At 44.9% G+C, this 27098-nt stretch overlaps 1 protein-coding gene across 1 annotated transcript; it reads right to left on the bottom strand.

The window, feature by feature from the left end:
• Nucleotides 1–1913: 1913 nt before the first annotated feature.
• On the bottom strand, nucleotides 1914–26845 carry RNF113A (ring finger protein 113A). Its single transcript, XM_040435511.1, has 10 exons — nucleotides 26659–26845; nucleotides 18341–18423; nucleotides 17146–17247; nucleotides 16420–16527; nucleotides 15786–15895; nucleotides 14618–14724; nucleotides 13774–13863; nucleotides 3593–3686; nucleotides 2992–3098; nucleotides 1914–2040 (listed from the first exon to the last, which is right to left on the bottom strand). Exons 1-10 carry the CDS (start codon nucleotides 26807–26809, stop codon nucleotides 1970–1972), a joined length of 1023 nt encoding a protein of 340 aa, XP_040291445.1. The 5' UTR covers nucleotides 26810–26845; the 3' UTR covers nucleotides 1914–1969.
• Between the last annotated feature and the right edge of the window lie 253 nt (nucleotides 26846–27098).

Below are 27098 nucleotides of genomic sequence, written 5' to 3'. Positions count from 1 at the left end.
TACTTTTTTTTCCATTAAAAATCCACTCAAAGTATATTGAAAATGTTTATAATCCATTTCCCTATACAATAAAAAAAACCTCCCACAATCCCTTTAAGGAATAGCAGCACCTTGAGATGTCTATGCTTTGACGTCCATGGCATTAAACCTGGGACATCTAAGTCTGACCTCTACATGTAGGCTAGCGCACAAATATGTTTTGTCCGGTGCATTATGACATGACAAGCTGGAGATTCTCTATTACATGCATATTGTTGCCAAACTGAATAAATTTTAACTGTTTCACATAACGGATTCTGATGTCCTTACTACAATCACAGCTGTCAATTATAAAAGGTCTGGCCTGTCAAGTATGCATCAAATATTTCATCTGCGAGTAGGTGACTGTGTCTGCAGCAAGTACTGCTGTATTTTAGGGAGACCCCCATTGACCGTTCCATTCATAGCAATCCCCTGTGCTAGAAGCTTGTATCGCTCCAGGAAAATAACATGCATTACACGCTGTTTGGAGACATGTTGTCACTTCCTGGAGCATGTCCATGTCACCAATAGACCCAACTGCTGAAGGATTGTCACTATGTTGCACTGGAAAAGGTGCTGGCTGCAACACTTGCTAAGGAATTAGGCTACTTTCACATCTGTGCTTTTGCTGTCCAGTTTTGTGATTCGGCATGGGATCTCAAAACCACACAGCAAAATGCATCCGTTTGAATAATACAACTGACTGCATCTGTTCAGATCGGATCTGGTTGTATTATATTGAAAATGAAGAAACCAGATTTAGCACTAAAACCATTGTAAGTCAATGGGCGCCAGATCAGTTTTTTTCGTGTCCGAAAAAAACCAGATCTGGCACCGTCAGTTTCCCATGCTGCACACAAAAAAGCTGCTTGCAGCGGTTTTCTGTCTGGCATGGGAATGCAACAAACCGGAATGGAATGCATTCTGCTGCACTCTGTTCCGGTTTCTTCAGTTTTGTCCCCATTGACAATGAATAGGGACAAAACTGAAGAGTTGTGCTGCGGTTTTGAGCCCCTGTGCCGGATCTCAAAAGTGCCAGATCTCAAAACCGGACAGCACAACGAATATGTTAAAGTAGTTTTAGCCCTTTAAGACACCAATTAGTATAAACTGAATTTTTCCGTAAAGTCTTCAGTGTTCGCTCGGAGCAACACGTTTTTTTAAGTACTATCACAAGACAGTAGGTATTATTGCATATTGTAATTAGGGTACTTTCCCACTAGCGTTTTTGTTTTCCGGTATTGAGTTCTGTCACAGGAGCTCAATACCGGGAAAAAACTGATCAGTTTTATCCTAATGCATTCTGAATGGAGAGCATTCATTCCGTTCAGGATGCCTCAGTTCAGTCCCTCTTACGTTTTTTGGACAGAAAATACCACAGCATGCTGCAGTTTTCCGGATCCGGCATTAATTTACATTGAAGTGTATTAGTGCTGGATCCGGCATTAAGTGTTCCGGCAAAACTGATCTGGCTTTCCGGTCTGCGCAGACCATAACAAAAATGCAAAAAAAAAAAAAAAACAACGGATTTGTTTTTCCGGATGACACCGGAGAGACGGATCCGGTATTTCAATGCATTTGTCAGACGGATCCGCATCCGAATCCGTCTGACAAATGCCATCAGTTTGTGTCCGGATTGCCGGATTCAGCAGGCAGTTCTGGCGACGAAACTGCCTGCCGCTAATGTGAAAGTACCCTTACATGGCACCAGAACTTAGCCTGTTTCCAGTTATAAGTTCAGCCTCCATAGCATCTTTTGGCATGTACAGTTTTGCCAATAAAGTCACCACAATCCTCCATACTCTAAGAGTGTGTTGGATGGTTCAAATCAATATCCTAGATGTGGTACTGGATATGTATCTGATAAAATATCCCTCTTAATTCTATTACAATACAGAAAGAAGTCCACATTTTTATATAAAGTTTATTGAATAAAAAAAAAAATCAACTAGCCCTGTTCTTCAGGGGAATCGCTGTCTTCCTGCTTGGCTTTGTGCTTCTCCATCTTTGCAATCAATTCTGATGAAAAGGTGCAGAAAGAAAACGTTATATATATATGAAATTGAACTTAAATCTTCCCACTTTTTCAGATTTATTTGCCACAGTACGTGGCAATTACCTTGCAGTGTAAAGCATGCTGGAGTGACAATGCTTGTCAGCAGCATGCATCACTGATGAGAAAGGATGGGGGTTTCACATTCCAATAAGACAATGTAGCCATAGTCACTAACACAGTTGCAAGCATCAGAACAGAAAAAAATGAAGTGCATTGTGCCCAGTAGACAGCAAGTGCCCTATATAGGCAGACAGTGTCACTTCTTGGTCACATGTTAAAAACAAACACATAATATAATTTTTTTTTGTAGTGGCCCTCTGTATAAGAAAGCGCAATCTGCTGTGCTTTCCTATAGAGCTGACCGGAAAAAAAAAAAAAAAAAGCTGTGGCAAGCAACAAAATAGTGAATTGAGGCTTATGGATATGTTTATCCCCTTTCCGACCTCTTGATGGTAAATATACCGTCGTCAGTCAGGCATTTCTAAATGGCGCCCTCTTGCGTGAGCATCAGGTGCTATGTCTGCCAGAGGCTGTTTTAGAGGTGGGTACTATGCTACTTTGCATAATACCCACCTCTAAAACAGCCTAGGGCAGCGCTATAGACAGCCAACTTGGGTTAGTGACATCAACGGGCTCACTGCTAGGCAGAAGTCTCCACCTAGCATAGTGATGTGAATCCCAGTACGTCACTGGCAGTAAACCGACCTTGTGCTGCGTGATGCAAAGAAGTGCTCAGATGCTCCACTCATATATAGTAAAAGAATAAAGACAAGCTTATATCCAGGTTCAGCCCTGAACCTGCAGAGCCCCTTTAATGCGGTTTTATTCTATGCGGCGACAACTGCAGCAGACAGTGCTGTCCAGCCACTAAGTAACTTTAAAATATTCCAGGATCTGTAATGAGGCACACATACCTTTAGCTGGGTTAAACACTCCATTTGTTTGTGTGTTACACACATAGCAGCGCTGGGATTTACGGTAATGCTGCAGGGCACAACCCTCGCAGAAATAATGCTTACACCTAGACGGGTAAAGAATCAGGGCCAATTAATAGAAAATAAAGCATATAAAGTTGACTGCAGATTCACTGTCCATATTGGAAGTAGGATAAAATCCTGGGACGCACCTGTATGTATAAAGATATATGCCAAGTCAATGGTCGAATTTACAATAACCACTAATGATAAAGGGGTTACCCAACCCCTATAAAGCCCGGTCCTCTCTTACTGGTCATACTTACTCAGCTCCCCAGCACCCATGTCACTTCTGATGCCCGCACAGGTGCCACTGCATCTCCCTGACGCACGGATCGAAACAGTCGGGAAGGGGGGCAGCCAATAGCAGGCTGCAAAGGGAATGAGCCTCCCTAGCGTTACCTACAACGCCCGGGCAATATAGGGGTTGGATAACCCCTTTCAGAATAGAGAAACTGGCTAACACTTTCCTAATAATGCAGACGAGATCTCTTCTCACATTGAACTTTTCTGGACAACCATGGCAACTCACTTCACTTACTTAGTAATAATTGGGTTCTTGAAGGAATCTTTGCAGATGAAACATTTAAAGGGCATGTCTTCTTCATCGCTGCTAACCTCATAATTCTCCTCATCTGAAAAACAATGTACAAAGCGATACAGTTCCACATTTACAACCAGTAGCCATTATGCAGCATATTATTTCTGAAATCATACATGAATGCATAACATCTATGGTGGGGGTAAACAGGAAATAAACAGGTTTCCTTTTCAAACAGTCTGATCCTATTGGGCTCCCCAGGATGAGCAGCACCAGTTTTCTGGCAGCCACTTATTCCCTTACTTCATTAAAAACAATTTGCGTACTGCAATCTTACATTTCCATATCATCCCTCAGCAGCACACTAAAGGGTTAATCTTCCTTTCTCCCTACTAGAAAAAGAAGACAAAAAGAACATTCAAATTGAACAGAACCGCCAAGGGGCGGACACTATAAGAACCACACTAAGACAACCCTCACATGTGTTTTTTCCTTTTGTCTCCTCTAGTGAAAAGTGGAGGGTTAAATGCGGCATACCTGGGGGTTCCTAGGCTCAGCCTGCCCCCCGCTACCTCGTTTCTGCAGCCAGGTAGAGCAGGAGCTTTCTTGTCTCGCTACCTAGGGCATGCGCCGCGTCTCTGTGTGATTGCTTGTGCCCCATCTTTGATTCTCCTCCTCGGGGTATTTTGTTGCGCGCATGCCCCAGTGGCTCCGCGTCACTCTCGGGGGCGGGGGTTTACAAAATATATTGCTGCCCTAGCATCCTGTGTTTGGCGTCCAGCCAGGCAGCAGAGTTCAGCTGGGGTGTGAGATTATCCTCCAGAGAGTCCGCTAAAAGGAGGAAGGAAGGAGAAGCACAGGATATGTCTTCAGTGCTCCCAACCACTATTAGACGACCATCCTGCAGATGTCTGGTCGGTGCTCCGTTTCTGAAGAGGCTGTCTTTGGTCCTAGGACCCACCAGTTTTTAGGCTGGTTTCAAAACCAGCTTTCTGAAGTTTTTCAGGAATTTAAGTCTAGTCACTGCTCCAGTAAACGTCCAAGACGGAGCTCTCCTATCCTTCTTGTGTTATCTACTGAAGATTTGGATACTCAGATCCGCTCAGAAGGAGAATTGGATTCAGACTCCAATTCCAGTGACAAGGGTGACCCTGAAGATTTTTAACTTCTTCCAAAGGATAGAGCCTCTTCCCTTATTAAGAAAGTCAAAAGAACAGTGGAGAGAGTATCTGCCTCTAATGACATTTCAAAAAAGGAAGCATTTTTATTATTTTCCGAAAGCCCCTCTTCATTGTTTTGCAGAGCAGCCCTTACTTAAGGAGTTTATGCAGTCTGATTGGAACAAACCAGAAAAGAAGCCAGATACAGGCTCCAGATTAAAGTCTAGACCCCAAAACCACGGCTGAGTGGGAGTCTCCCCCCAAGGTAGATCTCCTGGTGGCGAGATTTTCTAGAAGATCTATGTTTCCTTCTGAGGAATCCTCTCTAATTAGGGATGCTATGGACAGGCGGGCAGAAGCATCCCTAAAAAGGGTTTACTCTGCAGCAGCTGCATCTTGCAAAGCTGCTTTAGCGTCTATTCCCGTAGCCTGAGCCTTGAGAATATGGCTTTCAGAGCTCTCTAAGGATCTTCAGGATGGGGTCCCTAGGGATCAGATTTTGGAGAATCTTCCAGATAGGAAAATGGCAGATATGCCTCTGGACATTCTTTTAATGGACTCTAGAATCCTGCCTTTGTCTACCTCCGCTAGAAGAGCCCTGTGGCTGAAAGAATGGGCTGGTGATATTCCTTCCAAGAATCACTTTTGTTCATTGGAAGTCTTTTTGGCCTCCAACTAGAAAAGATCTTAGAATCTCTGAATAAGAAGAAAGGAGTTAAGTTTCCTCAGCAAAGAAGGAAGCCTAGATTTAGGGTCCATTCACACGTCCGTAAGTGTTTTGTGGATCCGCAAAACACGGACACCGGCAATTTGCATTCCGTAATTTGCGGACTGCACATCGCCGGCACTATAATAGAAAATGCCTAATCTTGTCCGCAAATGTGGACAAGAATAGGACATGTTCTATTTTTTTGCGGAAACGGAAGCGCGGATGCGGACAGCACATTCCGGCCCTATTGAAAATGAATGGGTCTCCACCCGTTCCGCAAAATTGCAGAACGGATGCGGACCCATTTTGCAGACGTGTGAATAGACCCTTCCGTAAACAATACAGAAATTCTCCCAGACGCAATAGCGACAATAGGTTTTTTGATAAATGTCGTGGTTCCAATTCTAGGAGGGATGGTCCTTCATCTACTCAGAAGACTACATTTTTGGAGGTCCCCAAAAACCCTAATCTTTGACACCAGAATTATCCAGTCAAAGGCTCTCTCATTTCTTTCCAGCTTGGCAAAATTCCACCTAAGATGCTTGGGCCCTATCCACTATCCAAAGAGGTCTTTCTCTCGAACTCCTGCAAGTTCCTTCAAATGTTTTTCTCTCGACCCATGGAAACAAAAAGGATAACTGTGTTGGTTCACGAGTTCCTGCTCAAAGGAGCTCTACTCCAGAGTTTTTGCTGTCATGTGGTGCTTGGTAATAGACCTCACCTTCCTGAACAAGTTCGTGGCCAAGAAAAGGTTCAGGATGGAGACGATCTCTTCAATCACAGCTCTTTTTCAGAAGGGGGACTTCATGGCCACAATCGACCTCAGAGATGCCTATCTCCATGTGCCAATTCGGAAGTCACACAGGCGTTTTCTTCAGATAACTGTCTCATACGGAAGATCCATACACCACTATCAATTCACTTGCCTTCCTTTCGGTCTATCCAGTGCTCCGAGGGCCTTCACCAAGTTGTCAGTGATTATCGCAGCAGCCCTGAGACTGAGAGGGATACACATTGTCCCGTATCTGGATGACTGGCTCCTGAAAGCATCCTCAGAGGAGATTCTGGGTAAGGGGACACGGGGAAACATCGGGATGACATTGCCAAATATCCTTGATGTTCCACAAGGAGGCCCTCACGGACAGGTGACACATCCAGAGGGGAGCAAAGCTCCTACTCATACAAAGGCAGACATACAACTCGTGCTCACAACTCTAGAGAGCCATCATGCCACACCCAGCTCCACCTTGCGCACTCCTTTAACCCTAAACAAACCAAAATGGGAAGGAACACCAGCCTTAAAGGGGAAGTGTAAAAACATGCTAACACGGTGCCACCAGCAACAAGCATGCACGGCAAAAGTGTCACAGTCCACTACCACCAGACCGTGACACATATTTAGCATTCCAACAGAGAAAGTCAAAGCGGTTGTCCATGGCAATAGTGCTAATGTTGTAGCAGCAGTGAAGATTTTAACAGGAAAACATGGATGGGCAACGGTGCGATGTGCAGGTCACACTCTGAACTAATATTTTGGTGTTTTTTTTTTTACACTTTTTATTTAAAAACTAATTTTCCCCCTTAGGGGCCAGAACCTGGGATCTTTTAATCCCTTGTCCTATTCACCCTAATAGAGCTCTTTTAGGGTGAATAGGACTTCACACTCTCCCTGCTGTCCTTTGCATAGTGCACACAGCAGCAGCGAGCTGACTATGGCAGCCAGGGCTTCAGTAGCGTCCTGGCTGCCATGGTAACCGATCGGAGCCCCAGGATTACACTGATGGGGCTCCGATCGGAAGCTGTGGCCACTGCCACCAATGATTTTAATACTGGGGGGGGGGGGGGAGGGGGTGCACTGCGCCACCAATGATAATTAACCCTTAGTACAGGAGGCGGGTACTGGCAGCAGATCAGCGGCAGTTAACCCCTCAGGTGCCGCACCTGAGGGGTTAACTGCCGCTGATCGCAGCTCTCTTCCGGCTATGTGATTCTGCTGCCGGCACCTGCCTCCTGTATTGTGTGTTAAAGACCACCTTATATGGGTCCAGACTTTCAGTAGCAGGCTACACAGAGCGGCGCCCAGAGATGTCCCAGCACTTACCATTATTCCTGGGTGCCGCTCCGTTCGCCCGCTGTGCCCCCATTACTGTCTCCTGCTCCATATGCTAATTACGATCGGCGCAATGGGGAGAAGACATCAGCTTATCTAGTGGGCGTTCCTTCTCGTTGGCTGTAGCGCTGTCCAATCGCAGCGCAGCGAGAAGGAACGCCCAGGAGAGAAGCTGATGTCTCCTCTTCATTGCGCCGATAGTAATTAGCATATGGAGCAGGAGACAGTAATGGGGCACAGCGGGCAAACGGAGCGGCACCCAGGAATAATAGTAAGTGCTGGGACATCTCTAGGCGCCGCTCTGTGTAGCCTGCTACTGAAAGTCTGGACCCAGGAAAAGTCGTATCATTGGTGGCGCAGTGCGCCCGCCCCTCTCTCCTCATTGGCAGCACGGCACAGGGGGGGACGGAGAGACTGCTTCCTTCTCCCCTGTGCTGCTGAAAGAACATGAGCGCGCTGACAGCAGTGCGCTCATGTTCTGTGATACTAGACTGCGCAGCAGCGCAGCCCAGTAAAGAAAAAATGGAAATCCCGCTATTGTATCGATACCGGGACAAAAGTATCAATTGGGTATCAAAATTTCGATACCCGCAACAACCCTAGCTGGAATAGCACTTGTTATCAAGACTGCTGGAACAAAGATGGCCAGTGACTGCTGCTCTCTCAGACCCAGAAGTGACTCCAAGAGGAAAACACCACTACCTTGATCTGAAGCCTGAACAGTGGAGCCTGATTGAGGAGCTAACCCAGGCCCCTTGAGCCATTTGAAGGAACAGTGTTTCTGAGTGGCCAGAAGTACGCTCTCTGCACCTTCTACAGCTAGTGCAGAACCTAAAGAAGTCCATACAGGGTTTAGCTTTTGAGACTGCACCATTAAGGTCATACCAGGCTCATGTGGTAGAACAGATAACAAGATGGCAAGAACTGTCTACGTTTCAACCTGACTCTTCAAACACTGCCCTAATTGCCGCTGCTCTGGATCCCAGATTTAAGAAACTTAAGTTCTTGTCTGCTGATGAATCATTCAAGGTCCAAACCACAGTACAGACCATGACACTTGTTGCAAAAAAGGAAATTACATGGACACGGCCCAGTGAACACGATGGAGCTTCTTCTAGAAGAGGACAAGAAGATAACCCTGCTGCAGCAAAGCATGCAAAGGGTCATGCCACAGCCACATCATTCCTCCAGCACATACTGGGATCATCAGAGTCCAGCTCCAGTGATGAAGAGGATAAGGAGCAGCAGTTAAGTCAATCTGTGCAGAAGGAGGTCTTGATGTACTTTGGAGAATATCCCGTATCCAAGAAAGAGAATCTGCTGTCGTGGTGGAAAACAAATGAAACACGCTATCCAGTACTAGCAAAGCTGGCAAATTCCTTTCTGTGTATTCCAGCAACATCCACGCCATCAGAGCATCTGTTTTCTGCAGCAGGAAACATAGCATCAAAGAGCAGGGCCAGCCTCCGTTCTGAGCATGTGGATATGCTCACTTTTCTTCATTGCAACTGCCAAATGATCATTTAGGCCACGAATCAGCAACCTTTGGCACTCCAGCTGCTGTGAAACTACCACTCCCTGCATGCAAACATACTCTGTTCTTCTAACTATATAAGTGATTGAAGCATTCTGGGAGTTGTAGTTCCTGAACAGCTGGAGTGCTGGAGGTTGCTGATCACTGCTTTAGGGTAAGCTGGTTAATGCAAGCTTACATGCACTTTAGCATATGTACCTTATTCAGGAGTTAACGTTATCCAAACTGGTGTAAAGGTCAACTGGTTTAGCAACCAATCAGATACCATCTTTCATTTTTTCAGAGCTCCTTTGGAAAATGAAAGGTGGAATCCGATTGGTTGCTATTGGGAAACTAAGCCAGTTTTCCTTTTCACCACTTTTGATAAATCTCCCCCATAGTTTTTGTTTTTGCCTTCTAAAAATGCCAGAAAGCCTTACAAAACAGTACAGATGTGTTATGCAAAAAGTCTTCAGCGTTGAACAACATAAAGGGTAAGGCAATGTTTATGTCTTACTAGTTCGTTTACTTGTATTTTTTTTTTGTAATTTAGCTTTTTTTTAATTTGAATTTTGCTTTTAAAAGTAATTTGATCATCTTATTTAAGTTTCTTAACCACCTCCGGAACGCCTAACGCACAGACGCGTCCGGAAGGTGGTTGATTCATTCCTCGTAGACGCATATACGCGTCATCTCGCGAGACGCCAGATTTCCTGTGAACGCGCGCACGCTCACAGGAACGGAAGGTAAGCGAGTGGATCTCCAGCCTGCCAGCGGCGATCGTTCGCTGGCAGGCTGGAGATGCGATTTTTTTAACCCCTAACAGGTATATTAGACGCTGTTTTGATAACAGCGTCTAATATACCTGCTACCTGGTCCTCTGGTGGTTCCCTTTGTTTGGATCGACCACCAGAGGACACAGGTAGCTCGGTAATATGTTGCACCAAGCACCACTACACTACACCCCCCCCCCCTGTCACTTATTAACCCCTTATTCACCCTTGATCACCCCTGATCACCCTATATAGACTTCCTGATCACCCCCCTGTCATTGATCACCCCCCTGTAAGGCTCCATTCAGAGGTCCGTATGAATTTTACGGATCCACTGATACATGGATCGGATCCGCAAAACACATACGGACGTCTGAATGGAGCCTTACAGGGGAGTGATCAATGACGGAGGTGATCACCCCATATAGACTCCCTGATCACCCCCCTGTAAGGCTGCATTCAGATGTCCGTATGATTTTTACGGATCCACTGATACATGGATCGGATCCGCAAAACACATACGGACATCTGAATGGAGCCTTATAGGGGGGTGATCAATGACAGGGGGGTGATCACCCCATATAGACTCCCTGATCACCCCCCTGTCATTGATCACCCCCCTGTAAGGCTCCATTCAGACATTTTTTTGGCCCAAGTTAGCGGAAATTATTTATTTTTTTCTTACAAAGTCTCATATTCCACTAACTTGTGTCAAAAAATAAAATCTCACATGAACTCACCATACCCCTCACGGAATCCAAATGCGTAAACATTTTTAGACATTTGGATCCCAGACTTCTTCTCACGCTTTAGGGCCACTAGAATGCCAGGGCAGTATAAATACCCCACATGTGACCCCATTTCGGAAAGAAAACACCCCAAGGTATTCCGTGAGGGGCATATTGAGTCCATGAAAGATTGAAATTTTTGTCCCAAGTTAGCGGAAAAGGAGACTTTGTGAGAAAAAATATATAAAATATCAATTTCCGCTAACTTGTGCCAAAAAAAAAAAATTTCTATGAACTCGCCATGCCCCTCATTGAATACCTTGGGGTGTCTTCTTTCCAAAATGGGGTCACATGTGGGGTATTTATACTGCCCTGGCATTCTAGGGGCCCTAAAGCATGAGAAGAAGTCTGGGATCCAAATGTCTAAAAATGCCCTCATAAAATGAATGTGGGCCCCTTTGCGCATCTAGGCTGCAAAAAAGTGTCACACATGTGGCATCGCCGTACTCAGGAGAAGTTGGGCAATGTGTTTTGGGGTGTCATTTTACATATACCCATGCTGGGTGAGATAAATATCTTGGTCAAATGCCAACTTTGTATAAAAAATGGGAAAAGTTGTCTTTTGCCGAGATATTTCTCTCACCCAGCATGAGTATATGTAAAAAGACACCCCAAAACACATTGCCCAACTTCTCCTGAATACGGCGATACCACATGTGTGACACTTTTTTGCAGCCTAGGTGGGCAAAGGGGCCCACATTCCAAAGAGCACCTTTAGGATTTCACAGGTCATTTACCTACTTACCACACATTAGGGCCCCTGGAAAATGCCAGGGCAGTATAACTACCCCACAAGTGACCCCATTTTGGAAAGAAGACACCCCAAGGTATTCCGTGAGGGGCATGGCGAGTTCCTAGAATTTTATATTTTTTGTCACAAGTTAGCGGAAAATGATGATTTTTTTTTTTTTTTTTTTTTTTTTTTCCTTACAAAGTCTCATATTCCACTAACTTGTGACAAAAAATAAAAACTTCCATGAACTCACTATGCCCATCACGAAATACCTTGGGGTGTCTTCTTTCCAAAATGGGGTCACTTGTGGGGTAGTTATACTGCCCTGGCATTTTAGGGGCCGAATGCGTGAGAAGTGGTTTGAAATCAAAATCTGTAAAAAATGGCCTGTGAAATCCGAAAGGTGCTCTTTGGAATGTGGGCCCCTTTGCCCACCTAGGCTGCAAAAAAGTGTCACACATCTGGTATCCCCGTACTCAGGAGAAGTTGGGCAATGTGTTTTGGGGTGTCATTTTACATATTCCCATGCTGGGTGAGAGAAATATCTTGGCAAAAGACAACTTTTCCCATTTTTTTATACAAAGTTGTCTTTTGCCGAGATATTTCTCTCACCCAGCATGAGTATATGTAAAATGACACCCCAAAACACATTCCCCAACTTCTCCTGAGTACGGAGATACCACATGTGTGACACTTTTTTGCAGCCTAGGTGGACAAAGGGGCCCATATTCCAAAGAGCACCTTTCGGATTTCACCGGCCAATTTTTACAGATTTTGATTTCAAACAACTTACCACACATTTGGGCCCCTAGAATGCCAGGGCAGTATAACTACCCCACAAGTGACCCCATTTTGGAAAGAAGACACCCCAAGGTATTCGCTGATGGGCATAGTGAGTTCATGGAAGTTTTTATTTTTTTGTCACAAGTTAGTGGAATATGAGACTTTGTAAGAAAAAAAAAAATGAAAAAAAAACATCATTTTCCGCTGACTTGTGACAAAAAATAAAAAGTTATATGAACTCACTATGCCCATCAGCGAATACCTTAGGGTGTCTACTTTCCGAAATGGGGTCATTTGTGGGGTGTTTGTACTGTCTGGGCATTGTAGAACCTCAGGAAACATGACAGGTGCTCAGAAAGTCAGAGCTGCTTCAAAAAGTGGAAATTCACATTTTTGTACCATAGTTTGTAAACGCTATAACTTTTACCCAAACCATTTTTTTTTTTACCCAAACATTTTTTTTTTATCAAAGACATGTAGAACAATAAATTTAGAGAAAAATTTATATATGGATGTCGTTTTTTTTGCAAAATTTTACAACTGAAAGTGAAAAATGTCATTTTTTTGCAAAAAAATCGTTAAATTTCGATTAATAACAAAAAAAGTAAAAATGTCAGCAGCAATGAAATACCACCAAATGAAAGCTCTATTAGTGAGAAGAAAAGGAGGTAAAATTCATTTGGGTGGTAAGTTGCATGACCGAGCAATAAACGGTGAAAGTAGTGTAGGTCAGAAGTGTAAAAAGTGGCCTGGTCTTTAAGCTATAGGGGCTGAGGTGGTTAAACAACTTAGGCCAGATTCACATTGCAGTGTGAACACAGAGACTCTGATCATCTGGCGAGTCCAGCCCAAAAAACGCTATCTAGGTCTCTGTGCAGCATTTTTTGTCCGGGGTAAAGCATCCGGATCCCCATTACAGTCAATGGGCATCCAGCTATGACAGATGCAGCCAGTGAACTCCGGCAGTCTGTTCCTCCAACAGAACAGACTGCCGGAGTTCACAACATAACCTTAGATACACATTCTGGCAGAAGAACACCTTGCTAGTGTATACCTTATTGGGTATAGCCTGATACAACGAGCTATATGCTCTCATTGACTATAATGTGGTCCAAGGCCATCTGGCCATGTTCCGGCATATATGCTGGGTATCGTCCAAAAAAAACCCGCTAATTGAAGTTTTTTTTTTTTTTCCCGTTTGGCCAACACCAAGCTTGAATGCTGTAAGAAGGCCGGGCCCCATTACAGTCAATCACAGCAGCAGCCGGCAGTATCCAGCTATACCTGATACGGTACATTCTGGCTGGCTGTTCTTCTGACAGAATGTATATTGCAGCTGTGAAAGAAGCCTTATGTGTGTGCAATTATTTGCTATACCACTGTAAGAAATAAAAATATTGTTTTTATAAAGCAATAAGTTATTTTAAGAAGGTTTTTCTTTTTAGAGTACTCGATTAATCGTTGGAATAATCGATAAATTACTTGATTACTAAAATAATCGATAGCTGCAGACCTAATCCATATTGGTCATCCCTTTAAATAATATGGGAGTGGGTGAATTTGACAATAATATAAATGTAGAAGTACAATTTGCAGTAAAATCACCACATACCATTGGCACCATAACGTCCCTCCTCAAGTTCTCGCTCTAGCTGCCAGCCATGTTTGTAGTCAGAGCGGTCGTGAAGAAATTTACAGCTGTCTGAAATGAAAATAAAGGGAAGATACTATTAATTGCATTGATTATACAGGAATTAATGAGACTGAGTGACAAACAAAGGACAGAGGAGAAATCTTTCTGCAATATTACCAAGGTGCATTACTTCAATTCAGCCACTAGATGCTGGGCATTCAATATCAGATCGGCACAGGTCCCACCACCTCCGATCAGCTGGTTGAAGAAAAGGTGCGTGCCTTGCCAGTGTTGTCGCAACAGCACCGGTGAGCAGGTGTATTTACAAGCCGTCCCATTCACTTCAATGGGAGGATTCCTTCCTATACACTTAGGGACGAGCCATCCCACTGAAGTGAATGGGACGGCTTAGGTGTAATTACACCTGCTCACCGCTGCTGTTGTGACAGCGAGCAGGTAAACAATGAAGAGAAGGCAGTGCTGGCACGGCATGCACCTTCTTTTCAAACAGCTGAGCAGTGGGGGTGCCGGGTGTTGGACCCCAGCCGATCTGATATTGATGACTTATCCCGTGGATAGGTCATCAATAAAAATAACTTGGACAACCCCTTTAAATATTCAGAAACACAAAATCGGCTGTGATCACTAAAATTCTTAATTGGTTCTTTCTTCTCAGTCTTCTGCTTCTGGTTAGGTGTCCGATTATCACATGTACTGTATTCATTGAATGTCAGATTAAAGAAATGCTACTGTATCTTTACTGCAGTAAACTAAGCAATATAACCTGTCACCAATGTCAGGATGATCAGCTACCACCACTCACCTCCAAAGCCGCAAAATCCTGTTTCCTTGTAATCTTTGCAAATATCTGGTTGGTAGTCCCATCGCACTGTGGCTCTGAGATGTTCTGGGGCTCGGATTGGACCTTTCCTGTGTTAAAAATAAAATTCTACAGCTAAAAGGAGACAATGTGGAAATGTAACAGCATAGATTATCAGGGCTCAGGCCTAGTATATTCCCACTATTTATTTTAGATGGTGCAAGTGCCGACAAAGTGGACTCTAGATGCAAACTACAGAACGTTTCACACAAGGTACACTATCTTTGGTGTTCGTTGAGCCATGTGTCATGCATTAAGAACACCAGTGATTTAAAGGGAATCTGTCACATTGGGTAAAGTGTCTGGGAAAAGATTCAGAAAAGCTTGTATTTTATACATTTGAATTATTGCTCATTCTGGGTTTTAAAGTCCAGGAGTCGGTCCTATCAGTGACTGACAGCCATCTCTGTATACACAGTTATAGAAAGAATGCTGTCAATCACTGATAGGACCGCCTCCTGGACTTCAAAGCCCAGAATGAGCAGGAATTTAAATGAATAAAATTTTACTGAATCTTTTCACATAAATCTATATATTAATCTGCTCAGCTCTTCCTGCTCCATAACATGCTGCTTGCAGCTCAGACACTATGCCCAATGTGAAAGATTCCCTTTAAGCGGTCTTCCCACCAAAAGCAGCATCTACAGGGTAGGTCAGAAATATTACATCAATGAGTGTCTGATTGCTGTAACCCCCTCCAAATTCTGCAATAGTTATGGTGAGGAAGAGTGGAACTGTGCCTCTCCATACAGATCTATGGGAGATATAAAAACAGTGAGCACGCTCCCTTGGCTGTTTCCAGAACTCCTATCTGCATGTAGGGTGCACGTTGTGTTTGCTTGGCCATTGCTATATACAGAGTAGGAACAGGGCACAGGATTCCAGAAGTCAGACCACACCAATGTAACATTTATCACCTGCGGATAAGCAATAAATGTCATTGTTGGGAAACCCCCTTGATAACAAGCATCATGGTCTCAGGAGAGTTGTGCACCGCCCCAGATGGGAGTTTATGGGCTGATTTTACTAACACAACTAAAACGTGTCACTGTACTTTATAACTACGATTTCTCAGGAAGGTAACAGACTTAAAAATCCTGAATATCAGTACCTGACCATGCCGGAAGATGCATTCCCTAAGGAAGTGTCTTTAGGTTTAATGAATTTCTGGTAATTGTGCAGACCTCGATAGATCTTATCATCTACCTTTCCCTTAAGTTCCTAAAGGGAGAAAATAAATGAAGACATTGTTTTATTGTAACGATCAATCCCCTGTGTAGGTCATCAATAACAATGGCAGATACATATTAATTTAATTGGATGTCTCCCATTTCCAGCTGCAATGAACTACAAGTTTCAGCACAACCTGATAACTGAAGACTGAGATTAAAGCCTCATGCACACGGCCGTTGTGCGGCCGTTCCGTGCATTGGGGACTGCAATTTGCGGTTCCCAATGCACGGGCAACGTCCGTGCAGCGGACGGGACGGGACGGATCAAGACCTATTCAACTTGAATGGGTCCGCACTGCAAAAAAATAGATCATCAAGTAAATGGGTCCGCATCCGTGATGAGGGGAGCACACGGCCGGTGCCCGCATATTGCGGACCCGCTGTTTGCGGGCTGCAAAACGGCAACGGCCGTGTGCATGAGGCCTAAGACTGTCGGCTCATACTAAGATTTGCAGCAAGTAAGGCACAGGCAGTACTTCTCACCTACACTTCTACTTAAGTGCTCCTACTCACCTCCTGTATTTTCTGGCTTCTTTCAAATATTGCCTGTGCATCCTTGTCTTTCTCTGTGTCCAGCTCATAGATGGCTGTTGCTCCCATGTCATCAGGACCTACAGGTTTCTGGAAAAGCCATGAAGGAAAAAAAAAAAAGAATTAATGAAACTAATGTTAAATTTTCTGCTTCCCTTCACAATATGATACAGTTAAAACCTAGACACCCATAATTTTCTAATTTAAAGGGGTTTTCTGGAAGTTTGATATAGATGACCTATCCTCAGGTTATGTCATTAATATCAAATTGGCAGGGGTCCAACTCCTGGCTGTTTTAAGAGGCGTCTTCCTAGGCCAGTGCCTTCATGTTCATTGGTCACATGGTGTAGGTACAGGACAATCCCATTCAAGCGGTCACTCAAAATCTAAGCTCTATGTTCATAGTGGCTCAGTGGTTAGCACTGGTGCCTTGCAGCGCTGGGGTCCAAGGCTCAAATCCGACCGAGGACAACATCTGCATGAAGTTTGTATGTTCTCCATATGCTTGTGTGGTTTTCCTCCCACACTCCAAAGACATACTGATAGGGAACTTAGATTGTGAGCCCCACTGGGGACAGTGTCTGTAAAGCGCTGTGGAATATGTCAGAGCAAAAAAAATAATAAAATAGTTGTAGATGTGAGAAGAAAGGGATTGTTACCAGGGGCGATACTAGGGAAGAGTAGACTCAGGATAGGGGATAATCTCACCGCTGACCGTGTAGATTTATAGCTGACACTTATAGAGCTGGTCGACTTCTCCTCATCGCTGCTGCTTGTTTTATAATCCACTTCCTTCACTCTTTGCTTTGTCTGAAAAATAGAAGAGATATCATTAATACAGCAAGACCTGCTGTCTTTTAGGAGTTCATAGTCATAGGAACAGGAGAACTCTGCTTGTACTCCCTACTTGTGCCCATGTGATACTAGGGAGTAGTATTCCATATCTTACTGTTAGGATGAGTTTTCTTTTCTTGAGGTGGCAGACCTACAGTTGGACTACTAGATGCTCATAACAGCACTTCCTTATCTGGTCCTGTTCACCATCCACATCCTAACTGGCTTTAATGGCGAGTGTTAGCTGTGCACATTGATGTAGATGATGATGATTTGGGACCACACAATTAGTTGCAGCTAGGGCCCCCCCCCATCAAAAGGTTGAAAAAGGCTAAACCTACAATAGGTAGTGCTGCCACAAAGACCTGGAACAGCCAATCTATTCGGAACAAGAGTACGTTTTTATTGTTGTTGGTATACACTCAGGATAAGCCACCTATATGTCCAACTCCCCCCATTCCCACAATCAGCTGTTTCAGGGTAGCTCCAGTGTACAGTGGATGGCGCTGGTTGCTGCAGCACTGCTTCCATTCACTTCCTCACAATGGACGTAGCTATGAAGTGTTGGAGCTACAGCCAAACTGCTGACTGGTGGGGGTGTGGGGAGTAGGACCCCTGTTGATAAGATATTGATAGCCCCTTTAAAACTATTAAAAGGTTTCCCTATCCCATCAATTGGAATGGCTTATCCTTAGAATACACCATCAATATCTGATCGACAGGGGTCCAACTCGCCGCACCCCCTACATAATAAGCTTTTTCAGAGTAGCTCCAGTACCAGAACTACACAGCTTCGTCCACCGTATAGTGGATGGAGCTGGCTACTTCCTCACAATGAAAGCAGCTGTTTAGTTCCGGTGCTCCAGCTAAACAGCTGATTGGCGGGGATGTGGGGAGTTGGATTGTTGATCAGATATTGATGGCTTATCCTGAGGATCAATAATAAAAACCTGAAATGCCCTTTACGCTATTAAAAAGTTTCCCTATCCCATTGTATTAAAAGGGGTTGCCTGCACTGAACTAATTTTTGTTAGAAGTATCCCTGGCAAATAAAAGGGTGTCCCGCTACCTTCTGCACCATGAGGTTGATGTTCTCCCTCTTCTTCCTTTTAACCACAGATGCTTCCTCCTCGTCTTTTTCTTCGCTGCTTTCTGCAGGCACAATGATAAGATAGTAAGACACACCATGGATATACACGCCAGCATGGAGGACTATTTAAAGGATTTTTTATTTTATTTTATGTGTTAGGGTACTTTCACACTAGCGTTAGTGTAATCTGGCAGGCAGTTCCGTCGTCGGAGCTGCCTGCCGGATCCGCCGATCAGTGTGACAACTGACAGCATTTGTAGACCGATCCGGGTGCGGATCCATCTACAAAAGTATTGCAAGAACGGATCCGTCTCTCCGCCTGTCATGCGAATGGACGGATCCGTCTTGCAGTCTTTTTTACAGTTGTTTTGCAATGCCGGATCCGGCACTAATGCAAGTCAATGGGAATTAATGCCGAACCGGCATTCCGGCGACCGATCAGGCATTTTGGACTGACCTAATACCGCAGCATGGTGCGGTATTATGTCCAGCCAAAACGCCTAACAGTGACTGAACGGAAAGCATACTGATGCAAACTGAACAGATTACTCTCCATTCAGAATGCATTGCGATATGCCTGATCAGTTCTTTTCCGGTATAGAGCCCTTTTGACGGAACTCTATGCCGGAAAAGAATAACGCTAGTGTGAAAGTACCCTTAAAGGGGTTATCCGACTTAAATAAATCTATTCTAATTGCATTTATTGTAGACCAGTGAAAGATTCTTAAAATCACTTTCATCACCTATCTATCACTGTTTGGCCAGTTCAGTTCAGGGTCATGTTACACCTGACGTCAGTAACCCTGCTCTGCTCATGACGTTTCGTTTACAAGCTTTTCCCTGCTTGAGGGAGTGTCCAGGCTGTGTAAACGAGACGTCAGAGCCTCTGGTGTCCTCCCCCCTCCCCCCTCCAGCTCTCCTCACACTGCCTCGGCTCTGCTCTGCTGATGACGTCTCGTTTACAAGCTTCTCTCTGCTTGAGGGAGTGTCCAGGCTGTGTAAACCAGACGTCAGAGCCTCTGGTGCCCTCCCCCCTCCAGCTCTTGTCACTGCCTCGGCTCTGGTATGCAGTACACACCAGAGCCGAGGTGATCTCTTCTCCAGCAGCACAGGGTATGTTTGTCCCTCCTGCATTCACTGGGGCTAGAGGTGGCAGTTTGTAAACGTTCCCCTCTGCATCTGGGGATCGTTATTACAGCCCTGGTCCCCCCCCCCACACTAGTACACATTGAACACCCCCTGGGAAATATAAATAAATTATTGGCCATCATTATTATGATCATCAACATCATTATTCAGCTATATAAAATCCTTATCTGCCACCAATATATGGATTTCTCTAAGCAATATCAATATTGAATATATATTTGAATAATATAGATATTGTTTAGATACAGATAATGCTAATGATATTTTCACACTAGCGGCAGGACGTATCCGACAGGCTGTTCACCCTGTCGGATCCGCCCTGCCGCTATTTGACGGTGCCGCTGGACGGATCCGTTATTGCAATTCATTTCTAGACGGATCCGCACCTGGATCCGTCTACAAATGCTGTCACTTGTCACACTGATCGGCAGATCCAGCAGGCACGCAGCTCCGACGACGGAGCTGCCGTGCGGATCCGGCATTGCAAAACAACTGAAGGACGGATCCGCCCCTCCGGTCTGCGCATGCGCAGAACATGAAAAATGTGAAAAAGACTGACAGAGGGATCCGTCCATCCGCATGACAAGCGGATAGACGGATCCGTCCTTCCGGTCTACGCATGCACAGAACATGAAAACTGTGAAAAAGACTGACAGAGGGATCCGTCCATCCACATGACAAGCGGATAGACGGATCCGTTATTGCAATGCATTTCTAGACGGATCCGCACCTGGATCCGTCTACAAATGCTGTCAGTTGTCACACTGATTGGCGGATCCGGCGGGCAGCTCAGACGATGGAACTGCCTGCCGGATCACACTAACGCTAGTGTGAAAGTACCATAAAAAGTCGAAAATCCAGGACTTTTAGTCAAGTGGCCGCTCGCTGTGCACTGCCGTGCTGCGCCATAGCTCCACCACCGTCCCCTTTATAGTCAATGGGGACAGAGCGGCAGTCCAGCGGCACGGCCAAATAGCGGCTGGCCGGATCCGACAGGGTGAACAGCCTGTTGGATCGATCCTGCCTCTAGTGTGAAAGTAGCCTTAGGCTCCATTCACACATCCGCAAATGGGTCCGCATTTGTTCTGCAATTTTGCGGAACGGGTGCGGACCCATTCATTTTCTATGGTGACGGAATTTGGAATTAGTGCAAATACGTCCTCCTTGATATACTGTAATAACAGAGAAAATTTTTAGACTAGAAACAAAACCAAACATGAAAGAAATGTATGTAAAATAACATAACTTAGGCCTCTTTCACACTTGCGTTGTCCGGATCCGGCATGTACTCCACTTGCCGGAATTACACTCCGGATCCGGAAAAACGCAAGTGTACTGAAAGCATTTGAAGACGGAACCGTCTTCCAAATGCGTTCAGTGTTACTATGGCACCCAGGACGCTATTAAAGTCCTGGTTGCCATAGTAGGAGCGGGGAGCGGGGGAGCGGTATACTTACAGTCCGTGCGGCTCCCGGGGCGCTCCAGAATGACGTCAGAGCGCCCCATGCGCATGGATGACGTGTCCAATGCGATCACATGATCCATGCGCTTGGGGCGCCCTGACGTCACTCTGGAGCGCCCGGGGAGCCGCACGGACGGTAAGTATGCTGCTCTCCCGCTCCCCGCTACACTTTACCATGGCTGCCAGGACTTTAGCGTCCTGGCAGCCATGGTAACCATTCAGAAAAAGCTAAATGTCGGCTCCGGCAATGCGCCGAAACGACGTTTAGCTTAAGGCCGGATCCGGATCAATGCCTTTCAATGGGCATTAATTCCGGATCCGGCATTGCGGCAAGTGTTCCGGATTTTTGGCCGGAGGAAAAAGCGCAGCATGCTGCGGTATTTTCTCCGGCCAAAAAACGTTCCGTTCCGGAACTGAAGACATCCTGATGCATCCTGAACGGATTTCACTCCATTCAGAATGCATTAGGATAAAACTGATCAGGATTCTTCCGGCATAGAGCCCCGACGACGGAACTCTATGCCGGAAGACAAGAACGCATGTGTGAAAGAGCCCTTACACTGTGCAGCTGCACTGCAATGTGACAGGGAGATCTTCTGCCCTGTGTGTGTATTTATTATTTTTATGCAAAGTGCAGAGCAGGGTGAGGGAAAGGTCAGGTTGTTCACGCCCAGAAATATTCATGAGGCAGAGCTCAGGCTTTGTTGGTACACGCCCCCTCACCTTGTACTTGAGCATGTAAACAAAGCAATGACAGAACCATGAAAAGGTGTAAATATGGGTTTTAACTTGATGAAATCAAGCTTAACCAAATTATATGTATATCCTGATGGATTTTAAGTGTTTTTTTTTTTTTATTAACTCGGATAACCCCTTTAATAAAAAAGCATAATGTGTGTAAGAAAAGTTCAGCAACTTTCTTATACACTACATGGCACAGTTCCTTAGGTTTACACCAGTGTTTTGCACAAAGAGTTGCAACTTTTTAAGATTTTCCACTGCTTACTGCACTTTAGAGAATGTGGGTGGGTTTTAGCATAAGGGGCAGAGACTTCTCCTTGGACTGACACATTCATCATAATTTAAAGGGGTTGTGCAGCATCATAGTGATGACCTATCCTCAGGATAGGTGATCAATATCAGATCAGGACAACCACCGTCAGGTGATCTGGATAGGTCATCAGTATCTGACTGGTGTGGATCCAACACTCGGGGCCCCTGCCGATCAGCCTATTGAGAAGGCACCCACACTGTACTTTAATAACTGAACACTGTTATACAGTTAACAATTGTCGGTGAAAGTTAGAAAAGCTTCATATCTATGTCCTGAAAATGCAGAGAATTCTGTGCAAGTCTGAATGGGAATAAAAGAAACATGTAAAAAGTGCAGCTGCTCTATTCACTGATTGTCATAGAAGGGTTGTCTGTGAATAACTAACATTTCACAGGTACCGCAGCCTGCCTCCACTATGGAAAGATTCATACTTCCCTGCTATCTGCTCCTGCGCACTGGCTCCCGTGTGTCCATCTTCTGGTCCGTGGCTTGTTAACTTCCTCTCCGGTGTGGACATGATCATTTGCTCCGCTGCAGCCAATGACTAGATTCAGCGGTGACATGTCCACTAGAGACACATCACTACTGAAGCCAGTTATTGGCTGCAGCGGAGCAGAGGATCATGCCCATGCCAGGAACAAATTAAACAAGCCACAAACCAGAAGATGGACACATGGGAACCAGAATGCAGGACCAGAGCGTCAGGAAGTAGATTTTCTATCACTGGTTATAGAATAAGGACAGAAAACACAGAAGAAGGTGAGAACTGATTATCTATCACCACTAGAACACCCTGCTTATAACTGATTATAGTACAAGGGCAGGAGAGAACACAGGAGAGGTAAGAACTGATTATCACTGGTTATAGTATAAGGACAGGAGAGGTGAGAACTGATTATCACCACTAGAACATCCTGCCCATCACTGATTATAGTATAAGTACAGGAGAGAACACAGGAGAGGTGAGGACTGATTATCTATCACCACTAGAACACCCTGCTTATCACTGGTTATAGAACATAAAACATATTTAAGATTAACATTTCTAAACTTTTCTAAATGTAAATTTCTACCGACTCCGACTCCACACAATTACACTTCACGGCTGTTACAATCTTGCTGATGTACAGCTAAACACAGATGATGCAATGTTGGCACAAGTGTTGCGGCCTCTTCAAACAGCTAAGGCTACTTTCACACTAGCGTTCGGAGCGGATCCGTCTGATGTTTCATCAGACGGATCCGCTCCGATAATGCAGACGTTCGCATCCGTTCAGAACGGATGCGTCTGCATTAAAACTTAGAAAATTTTCTAAGTGTGAAAGTTGTCTGAGCGGATCCGTTCAGACTTTACATTGTAAGTCAATGGGGAACGGATCCGCTTGAAGATTGAGCCATATGGTGTCATCTTCAAGCGGATCCGTCCCCATTGACTTACATTGTAAGTCTGGACGGATCCGCTCGCCTCCGCACGGCCAGGCGGACACCCGAACGCTGCAAGCAGCGTTCAGGTGTCCGCTTACTGAGCGGAGCGGAGGCTGAGCGCTGGCAGGCGGATGCATTCTCAGTGGATCCGCTTCCATTGAGAATGCATCAGGGCCAGACGGATGCGTTCGGGGCCGCTCGTGAGCCCCTTCAAACGGTGCGCACGAGCGGAGCCCCGAACGCTAGTGTGAAAGTAGCCTAAGTGGGGGTGCCTGGAATCGGACCCTCGTCTGTCTGATTCTGATGACCTTTCCTCAGGATAGTCACGAATCTCATGACACTGCACAACCCCTGTAAAAAGGTATTCCCATACAATAGGACCCGCACCTACAAGAACGGAGCGGGAGAGTGGTGGCTGGAGGACCCCGGGATCCGTCCACCACCAAGCGCTGCTCCCATACAAGTGAATGGGAGCGCACCGCGCACACATGGCCCCTGCTTCCATTCATTTCTATGGGGCAGACGCTCGGCTATTTTCGGCTGCCCCATTGAAATGAATGGAGGGTGGCCGCGCATGCGCAGTGCACCCTCCATTCATTTCCCCGCTCCGTTCTTGTTGTAGGTGCTGTTCCCAGAGGTGGTACCTGCACCCATGAGACAATGGGGGCATATGCTAGCGATATGCCCCCATTGTATGTGATGGTAAAACCCCTTTAAGCCAAAAAAGTAAATAGTTAATCTTACCCCGTGTGCCATAATATTAAATTTCAGCCAGCAATGGGCTGTTGTACTTTCAGTTATAATTTATGCCAATCCATTGCTGGCACAAATTCCAGTTTGTGGCACATGGACATTTAGCGCATCTTATTGCCAATCATCCTTTAAAGCGGTTGTCTCAAATGGCACTTATCATGTAGAGAAAGTTAATACAAGGAACTTACTAATGTATTGTGATTGTCCATATTGCTTCCTTTGCTGGCTGGATTAATTTTGTCCATCACATTATACACTGCTTGTTTCCATGGTGACGACCACCCTGCAATCCAGCAGCAGTGGCCGTACTTGCACACTGTAGCAAAAAGCTCTGGCCTATGTGCACTCCTACATAGTAACATAGTATATAAGGCCGAAAAAAGACATTTGTACATCCAGTTCGGCCTGTTATCCTGCAAGTTGAACCAGAAGAAGGCAAAAAAAATAAAAAAATTTCCTTCCCGACTCCAATCAGGGAAACAGAATAACTCCCTGGATCAACGACCCCTCTCTAGTAGCTATAGTCTATAATATTAATACGCTCCAAAAATACATCCAGGCCCCTCTTGAACTCTTTTAGTGAGCTCAACATCACCACCTCCTCAGGCAGAGAGTTCCATAGTCTCGCTGCTCTTACCGTAAAGAATCCTCTTCTATGTTTGTGTACAAACCTTCTTTCCTCCAGACGCAGAGGATGTCCCCTCGTCACAGTCACAGTCCTGGGGATAAATAGCTGATGGGATAGATCTCTGTACTGACCCCTGATATATTTATACATATTAATTAGATCTCCCCTCAGTTGTCTTTTTTCTAACGTGAATAACCCTAATTTTGATAATCTTTCATGGTACTGTAGTTGCCCCATTCCAGTTATTACTTTAGTTGCCCTCCTCTGGACCCTCTCCAGCTCTGCTATGTCTGCCTTGTTCACAGGAGCCCAGAACTGTACACAGTACTCCATATGTGGTCTGACTAGCGATTTGTAAAGTAGTAGGAATATGTTCTCATCACTGGCATCTATGCCCCTTTTGATGCCACCCATTATCTTGTTGGCCTTGGCAGCAGCTGCCTGACAATGGTTTTTGCTGTTTAGTTTGCTGTTTATTAAAATTCCTAGATCCTTTTTCATGTCAGTGTTACCGAGTATTTTACCATTTAGTATGTATGGGTTACTTGCATTATTCCTTCCCATGTGCATAACCTTACATTTATCAGTGTTAAACCTCATCTGCCACTTATCTGCCCAAGCCTCCAATCTATCCAGATCCCTCTGTAGTAGTATACTGTCCTCTTCAGTGTCAATTACTTTACACAGTTTAGTGTCAACTGCAAAAAAATTATACTTTACTATGCAAGCCTTCTACAAGATCATTAATAAATATATTGAAGAGAATAGGGCCCAATACTGACCCCTGAGGTACCCCACTAGTGACAGTGACCCAATCTGAGTATGTACCGTTAATAACCACCCTCTGTTTTCTATCACTCAGCCAGTTACTTACCCACATACAGATGTTTTCTCCCAGTCCGAGCATTCTCATTTTATATACTAACCTTTTATGTGGTACAGTGTCAAATGCTTTGGAGAAGTCCAGATATACGACATCCATTGATTCGCCGCTGTCAAGTCTAGAACTTACCTCTCATTGAAACTGATTAAATTAGATTGATATGATCCCTCACGAAGCCATGCTGATATGATGTTATTTGCTTATTATCACTGAGATCCTCCAAGATAGCATCTCTCAGAAAACCTTCAAACAGTTTACCCAGCTACCAGAGAGGCCAGTGCTTTTTCCTACAGTGTGCAAGCACGACCACCACTGCAGGATTGCAGGGTGGTCATCACCATGGAAACAAGCAGTGTATAATATGATGAAAAAAATGAATCAAGCCAGCAAAGGAAGCAATATGGATAATAATACATTAGTAAGTGCCTTGTATTAACCTTCTCTACATGATAGATGTAATTTGCTGAAGTGAGACAACCCCTTTTAAGAGTAGCCTATGAAATGCTAGTCTTTTAGTAAATTTCCTCTCTGCTTGCGGTCAGTGAATGGTAACCATCACTGTTTACCCTATACAGACTTTACAAAGACTCTTCTACAAGTGAATCCAGTCTAGCCCAATCCTCTGTGCGCTGGTCAGGACTCCAGACTGATCCACTCTAGCAAAGAGGACACAGAATTGTGTACACTGGAGTCAACTGTAGCAAACCCTCAGCTGTGAGAAGTATTAGGTTTACGCTGTTATGTAGCAACAGAGGAAAGAGAAATGTATCTTTGTAGCAATCATGCTGGTTATTACCCAGCAAGATATAAAACGGACATGACCGGTTGCTATGGACAACCACACTATTCCCTGCAAGATCATACAGGGCTTTGTACTCGGCTCCTTTAAAACAAGCGCCCCCTGTCTCTTCCCAGAATACCTTGCGCAGCCATTTGCACTCACCCTTATCCTCCTCCCTTCGCTTCCGTCCGGCGAATTTTCTGGTCGTTTTCTTAAACATAAAACTGCACACCGGGGTCTTAGAGCTCTCTATCGTCGAGGAACCGGGGTCGGCCATGTTTACGCCTGCAGTAGTATCTTGTGTGTCAGCCATGGCTGCAGTGACGTCATGGGACTATAGAGCTGGAGAGTGTCACCTGAGGGCGCTAGAATTAAAATGTCGACACCTGCAGGCTGTTAGCAGTATTGCAAGAGCCTGAAAGAGCCAAGCATGGACGCGCACAGGTAGAGCCATACTGACGGCGTGTTTTGTACAATATATTTATATATATCATGTTATATATCTGCTCAGACAATAAGGACTGAGTATAAATAATATATCAATATTTCTATTTTAGTAGCTGAATAATTTTGCTTATTTACATTTGCACTCATGCACACAA

The sequence above is a fragment of the Bufo bufo genome, chromosome 6 (genome assembly GCF_905171765.1).
Source record: "Bufo bufo chromosome 6, aBufBuf1.1, whole genome shotgun sequence".
Lineage (NCBI taxonomy): Eukaryota > Metazoa > Chordata > Amphibia > Anura > Bufonidae > Bufo > Bufo bufo.
This window is presented reverse-complemented; position numbering and strand designations above follow the sequence as displayed.